At 28.2% G+C, this 7,780-nt stretch overlaps 1 protein-coding gene across 1 annotated transcript; it reads left to right on the top strand.

Annotated features, from left to right (window-relative positions):
* Window positions 1–3,224: 3,224 nt before the first annotated feature.
* On the top strand, window positions 3,225–7,152 carry LOC107491671 (protein CUP-SHAPED COTYLEDON 3-like). The gene is made up of 3 exons (XM_016112553.3): window positions 3,225–3,505; window positions 5,529–5,794; window positions 6,562–7,152. The coding sequence occupies exons 1-3, from the start codon at window positions 3,337–3,339 to the stop codon at window positions 6,919–6,921; spliced, it is 795 nt and encodes a 264-aa protein (XP_015968039.1). The 5' UTR covers window positions 3,225–3,336; the 3' UTR covers window positions 6,922–7,152.
* Window positions 7,153–7,780: the final 628 nt, after the last annotated feature.

Here is a 7,780-nt window from a genome sequence, read left to right as displayed (position 1 = left end):
AAAAAAAAAAAATTGTTCATCATGTTCCCTAACCCCAATGCAAGTCATTCTAATAATGTATGTATGATTGACATACCACTTTTTATGTGTTTGCTAACCAACCAGAACCAGGTAAGAACAAACAGAAACACCCACACTTAATTGTCCTTTGCGAGCTTGAATTGAATTCGAAGGGGATTGTAAAATGCTAAACAACGAAAACACTTTATTTTGGGACGATCCACCAGCTAACCTAATAAGCAATTAATTAGTTAGTAACCTTCATTCATTATTTGTTATTAGTTTTTTTGCCATATTTCCAATTCCAATGACTAATTTATCGAGAATCAAAATTTTATTTAAAATTTTGTTACTACAACCACTTGGTTGATTTATATGCAGAATTTAAATTTTTAATATTTATTTAAATAAATTATAAATTAATTACTAAATCAATTTAAGTTAATTATTGTTATGTGAGTAACTTGAGATCAGAGACGGACCTATGCATAAGGAGGAGAAGGCATTTACCCCATAAAGGTTTTTTAAAAAAAAAAATTTAATTTTTTAATTAAATACAACTTAAATTATTAGTAATTTTTTAAAAATTATTTAAGATAAAAATATGTTATTTATATGTTAATATACTGTAATTATTTTGGTTAAAAAATTTATTTATAACATAAAGATTATAATAAGTAGATTTGACAATTAAATATGAGATAATAAAAAATAAAATAATTGTTTAAAAAAATATTTAGTCACATTAAAAATAAAAAAAAGTTGTTATAAATTATTTTTTTATTATTTTAAATATTATACTGTATGTATGAAATTATATTATAATAAGAGATTGTATATATATATATTTAGTTCTTATCAATATGTATAGATAGTTCTCATTTAAAATTTTAAATATATCTAAACCAATTTGGATTGGTCAATGATAGCTTAATCGTCCGCTTAAATAAGTATTGGGAGTTCGAATTCTATTTCGTATGTGTAGCACACAATTCATTGCCGGTCAATTGCAAACTGTTAAATAGAACCCAAATTCACGGTGAATTAGTCTTTAACTTGTTGGGTATCGTGGAAAGCCAAAAAAAATTCTATGCCTAAATTTTATTATATTTTTGTCCCTACTACTAAATTTTTCTGGGTCCGTCACTGCCTGAGATTGATGGATTAGGCTTGTAAGGTTAGTCCAAGCGTCAAGAGGAGGTGGTCTTCAACTTGGTTTGCGTCTGGGAGTTGTTGTTCGACTTGTGTATGTAAAAGAAAAGGGAATGGTACCTGCAAAGACACTCCGATGTCTAAGTCAGCAAGGGGTTAAGCAGGTTTAGAGAGTATTGAAATTTAGAGATAATTGAGGGGTCTCAGTGTATTTATAGTGGTGATCTAATAACTACCATTGGAGTAGTTCCACTTCTGAAGGTAGATAATCGTCCCTTTATTTTAGGGTTGTTGAGATATGATTCCAGAAAGTGAGTTGAGAGATTTTAAGAACAATTACTTATTTGAATAAGTGTATTTGCCAGTTATCCATTGAGTCCAACTTTTTAGAAAAGGAATTTGTGTCGAATCTGACCTCTTCTGATGAGATCGGTAGGTAACAAAAGCCAATCTTTAAATTAGGTCTTTTGATTTATTTGGACCTGGATATATTGTTGGGTTAGGTATGAACAGTTATATATTATATATTATTATTATTCTAATGTGTAGATATATATAATATTTTCTTGAAGATAACGAATTGATTAATTAATTCATTAATTAATTAAGATGCCTGAGAATCTAGAGAAGCGTTGGACTAGCTACCACGAATGAGGTCTCTTAGCTTGACATTTTAGACTAATACCGAACAAAACTGCTTTTTCACTTTAGACATATAAAAGAATGATTGATAAATAAAATTTGTTAAAGTAAAAAAAGTGACGATTGCAAATAGGTTTGGTGGAAATTAAATCCCAGTCACAGAAAAGGTATATAATGACGAAACTTTGTGTAAATAATTTAATACTAATTAATTATATATACTTAAAAGAACACGACACATACATGAATCGGAAGGAAGATAAATTGTAAAATATATAAAAATGGGTAGTTTATTTTCACCAATAATATGTAGCTGTGTGTGGGGTTCTTTACGGATGCCTCTTAAGCTGTCAACAATCTTAATCTGTGATAATCCGCCATTAAAAACAGACAAACAATAAACAAAAACAAATAAATAAATAATGTACGTGTAGTAGTTACCGTTATATATAAGGTGTGAAAAAACAAAGGAAATTCAACTTTTAACACAAACTATAAAAGGGGCATTTTGGAGGGATTCTAAACCGTAATTATGTATCTTGATGATTTCTGCCCTTAGCTTGTTATAATCAAAGTTTAATTTCTTGTAACTTTGATTTTTCTTAGAGATTATTTTTATTGTTATAGATATAATTAGTTATATTTCTTTCTATTCATCATTTAAATTTTTAAGACAAGAAAGTTTTGTGATAAAATATCTAATGATATTATTTTATTCAAAAATTTAAATTGATAGAAGAAAATAGATGAATAATTATCTTTAATACGTTTTTTTTATATAAGAGTTTATTTTAGATTTGCATAAATGTTTTATAATTTTTTTGTTTTATATATTTTTTAAAAGATAACAAGAATTGAATTCTAGATTTTTTTGTCATAAAAATTTTTGATACTATATCATAATATATATTTTTTTTAAAGTTTAGAGCGATAAGAAGAAGCAAATGAATAATTATAAACATCTATATTCTATTTCTGTTACTAAAAAAAATAATATAAGATGATAAACTAAAAATAAAAAAAATTATATACAATTCACATTTAACAATCTAAAAGAGTCTTTCATTCAAAAGAATTTATTAAAGATATAATTATTTATATATTTTTTTTTATAAGGTTACAAGTGATTTTGTAATAATTGTGTAAATAATAACTAAAATACTAACAAATTCGCTTAGATAATTGGTATATTTGATTTTTAAATCATTATTAATTAATAATTATTTAAATTTTATTTTTAAAAAACACAAAATAATCAATCACTATTAATTATTACAGTTATTTAAAAGTGACTGATTAGGAGTTGTTTATCTATATTTTTCAATACTAAATTATCTTATGACACAAGCATTCCCCGGTCTTGGTGGAATTAATTAATATTATTGTAGTAATTAATGAAGAATGAAATTCTATTATGGAAAACTGTGTTCTCTTTCCTCCCTAGCTAGCTCTAACAATATATATACACATAGATACACACCTTAGTGGCTCTCTATCTATAAATAAAAAAATAGTTAGGTTGATGAATTGATATACATTGAGATGGGGCTTCGAGACATAGGAGCATCACTTCCACCAGGGTTCAGATTCTACCCGAGTGATGAGGAATTGGTTTGCCATTATCTTTATAAGAAGATCACAAACCAGCAACTTCTTAAAGGCACTCTTGTTGAGATTGATTTACACATATGCGAGCCATGGCAGCTTCCAAGTATGTATCTTCTTTTCTTTTCTCAATCAATAAACAACCACATGGATGCCCTTTTCTTCCATATCATTCTTTCTCTTCATTCACATCAATTAATTAAAACCTTCTATTTCTATATTGAACCATTTATATCTTCTCTCTCACTCAATAATCTCTCTTCTCGTAATCAATATTTTTTTTACTTTTATATTTAAATCAAGACTAGCCAATTTTTTTCCTTTTTTTTTTTGCTCTTTATTACACTGCTACTAATTAAAAGTAGGTAGAAACTCAGGTGCAGTTGACTTCACGTGAAATTGATAGTTGAGAACTGTTAGATAAAAATTTAGTCAAATCAGTCAAATTATCTAACGACTCTCAATTATCAACTTTACATAAAGTTGACTGCACCTGAGTTTTCACCTTAAAAGTATTGAACTCTTAACATTTTTTATTTATTTTCAATTTTTTACAGCCTTATTCCTTGAATGTTGTTGGGTGTAACTACTTCCATTGTTCTACACATTTATTATTTTACTTTATCTCCTTGGAGAATAGAATGATGCAATTTTAATTTGCTTCTGTATTTCGAGAGCCAAAATATAATAAATCCTTTTTTTTTCTTCCCTAACCTAATTGATGTTAGAAAGTGAACATTGAAGCCATTTGTTTTAAGCTCTATTGTCATCGGCATGAAGTTTTTTTATTTATTAGATCCATTCTCTTCCTAAGCTAGTTCTTAAATCTTAATTTATTTTCCTTCAATTATATTCTAACATTACTTCGTTTTATGGTCTTTAATGATTTTGTCTTTTGTATTTTAGTTGCTTGGTTTATAGAATAATGATAACAAGAATAAAAAATTGTATAGTGGCTAGTGGTTGGTGTATATTATATATAAACTTGTTTTCTCCTCTATATTCGGATTATTATTTCTTTAAAAATAATTGTGTGTGTGATTATATCCGCCTTATGTATGTATATATGTATGTATACAGTATTTTTAGAATAATACAGGGATCTCTAGCTAGCTGGCAGATATATATTCAAGAGTAGGTTCAAATATAGAATGAATAATGATCATATTTTATTTTTTCTTTAGTTTAGGTATAAACATGGTAATTATATTTTTATTTAATTATAACAAAGTTGACAAAGCAATACATTCTTATTAAGCAACCAAACTATATATAGAGATGATTAATTATTATAAAGATAATTATTCACTTAATTATTATTATATGTATATATATACGTGTATAAATGTCTCATTTACCTTTCTTGTGCATGATTCGCTATCTTGATGATTTTGACTCTTTAGCACTCATAAATATATAATTAGTAATTAAATGTTCCCTCAAGAAATGTTAAGAAAATCTAACTTTACACATGAAAAGACATACTTGATCTTTGTTGCGTAGAATAATTAATCAGCCCTCATCTCTTTGATTATATATCGGTGGAAACTCAAGTGCAGTCGACTTCATGTGAAGTTGATAATTGAGAGTCATTAGATAATTTGACTAATTTGACTAAATTTGCATCTAACGATTCTTAACTATTAACTTCATGTGAAGTCGACTGCACCTGAATTTTCACTTTATCTATTATGATGATTCATGCACAACATTATTATGAAATATGTGAAAAGAGGGTGAAAACAAGCTAAGGGAGAGGATAAAAAAGGTCACGTATTTACATAAATAGCAACCTTGAAACTTCCAAACACTGTGTTGGTGTATGTCATATACCACTATTCCTCTTGTCACCTTTGTCTGCTGAGATTGGAAACTTGAAAATATCATGTCATTCACGACCTAGTTGACACATGATGCTCATTCGACACAAGACCTAATTATTGTTATATTATTTTAGGATTAGAATTTTTCTAATAAAACTAATTTAATATTTATTAATTAAGGATCAGATTAGTTCTTTTAAAAATTTAAACTGATAAAAGATACGAGTATTTTTCTATCATGGTATCATAATATGATATCAGAGCTTCTACGATCGAATGGAGTAATGAAATACGTGGTATATGCAGAGGTGGCAAAGCTAAATGCAAATGAATGGTACTTCTTCAGCTTCAGAGACAGGAAATATGCGACGGGGTTCAGAACGAACAGAGCGACGACAAGTGGTTATTGGAAAGCAACGGGGAAGGATCGAACGGTGCAGGATCCACTTACGCAAGAGGTTGTAGGGATGCGCAAGACTCTGGTGTTCTACCGGAACAGAGCTCCCAATGGCATCAAAACTGGCTGGATCATGCATGAGTTTCGGTTGGAGACCCCACACATGCCCCCTAAGGTACTTTCCTTTTTCTCTATTTTCAAACTTCTTAATTAATTACTTCTCATACCTTCATATGCATCCCGTGACAAAACTTCATCATCATTATTAGCTCTAGTGCAAATTTTGAACTTGATACACACCATCACAAAACCATTATGTTGTTGAATGGTTTAATTTAGGGTATGTTTGGCAAAATAACAGAATTTTATGGATTTAAATGTTCTAAATTTTGAATTATTTTAGAGGATACAGAATAATCTCTCATCTTTAAATATTTTTTTTCTTATATTTTTTCTTAGTTACGCCTATAAAATAAATGATGAGAAATCACACTTTATCCTCTAAAATGAAAATTTAAAATTTAGAGGATCCAAATTCGAATTTTATTGTTTCATTTTTTTTCACAAAATATTAAAAATAAAAAAAAAAACAAAACAAAACCAAATACGCCTTTAAGTTTTTTCTTTTTAAATGAAAAGACTAGTTTAATTTTAGGTGGAACTCAGTTACAGTCGGGTTCACATAAAGTTAATAACTAAGAGTGTTAGATGATTTGACTAAATTTTTATTTAACGACTCTCAACTATCAACTTCACGTGAAGTCGACCGCACACGAAGTTTTACCTTAATTTTATTAGGAAAAGTTGTGAAGGGTAAATAAAAAAGTGAGTAGCAAGGGAAAAGGTTTGATATATAGGGTTTGTTTGGCGTGTGTATGTGTGTATTATATTTTTGGTGTGAGGTTAAAGGGTCTTTAAGGAAGCGTGTGTTTGATTACACAGGAAGATTGGGTGTTGTGTAGAGTGTTCCACAAAAGCAAAGAAGAAAACAGTGGCAAACTTATCATGTATGATTCCATTTCCACACATCATGAATCATCAAACTCTATGGCATTGGTATCAACCCATCATTTGAACCCCATCAACAACCATAATGCCATGAATAATTTCCTTCATCACTTCTCATCATCAAGGGATGATAGTCAAACAAATAACGCCAATAATAATAATAATAATAGTCCCAAGGGTTATGATGGATATGGCTTCATATGGGATCACATGGATCTTGAAGATCATAGTGTGCCCTCATCAGACTTCCAGGTCGACAATAATAATAATAATAATAATATTGCATTGCTATAAGAAGCTAAGATACTAATTAGGTGTATTATTGTATTATTTGTAAATATGCATATTGTATATGGAAAGTGTGAAGAATTCGTTGTTGTATGTATTGATTATGGTGTGTGTGTGTGTGGCTTCGAGTGGCCAAGTCACGTGATATGTACTATATTATGCATATATATGCTCGTTGTGTAATTAGTAGTGTTAGTGTACGTATTATTGGATTAATTAGGCTCTTTATAATTTTCTTATTTTGGTGTATCCTTCTTCTCCTTAAAATTAGCCCTTTCTTTATTTTTCTCATAATGTATGTATCCCAGTTACACTTATTATATGTATAGTCAGATTCTATCTAACACTTTAAAGTTTTTTTGTATAAATAATTTTATAATATAATAACAAAATTTTATAACAAAAATTTAAAATTAAAAAAAAATATAATTGTTTCAGTAAAATATTTATAGTTCAAATATTATAAGCCTCACATCTCTCATGGATAAAGTATTTAGATAGTTTATAACATTCACCGTAAAAAAAAATGCAGCAATTTATTGTTTAAATTCTGGATTGTTTAAGCAGCAATTTATTGACCAATAACAAATTTTAAAATTTTTTAAATTTAATATAAAGTGCAAAAGAGATCGATCTTTGTGTAAAAAATTGTACTTATATCAACCAAAAAAACTTGCTAAATGCTACACAAATTAAGTAACTACTGAAGTCCAAGATTCTCCCTCGAATCATGGTACTCCGATTTTTAGGATGAAAAAGCTTCTTGAGTGTTGCCAATTGCTTTAAAGGAAGAGGAAGCAGAAGAGAAGAAGAAGAAAAAAAAAAAAAACAAAACTGGTTTTACTTTAAAAGCTTAGATAAGATT

This window comes from Arachis duranensis, chromosome 6 (genome assembly GCF_000817695.3).
Source record: "Arachis duranensis cultivar V14167 chromosome 6, aradu.V14167.gnm2.J7QH, whole genome shotgun sequence".
In the NCBI taxonomy this organism is placed as follows: Eukaryota; Viridiplantae; Streptophyta; class Magnoliopsida; order Fabales; family Fabaceae; genus Arachis; species Arachis duranensis.
The sequence above is the reverse complement of the archived record's forward strand: the minus strand, read 5'-3'. Positions and strand labels throughout refer to the sequence as shown.

Excerpts from the sequence above, each read along its gene's own strand:
- LOC107491671 (XM_016112553.3), top strand. The coding sequence starts at position 3,337 with ATGGGGCTTCGAGACATAGGAGCATCACTTCCACCAGGGTTCAGATTC. Across the intron at positions 3,506-5,528 it reads CGAGCCATGGCAGCTTCCAA|AGGTGGCAAAGCTAAATGCA; the intron begins GTATGTATCTTC and ends TGGTATATGCAG. Across the intron at positions 5,795-6,561 it reads CCCCACACATGCCCCCTAAG|GAAGATTGGGTGTTGTGTAG; the intron begins GTACTTTCCTTT and ends TTGATTACACAG.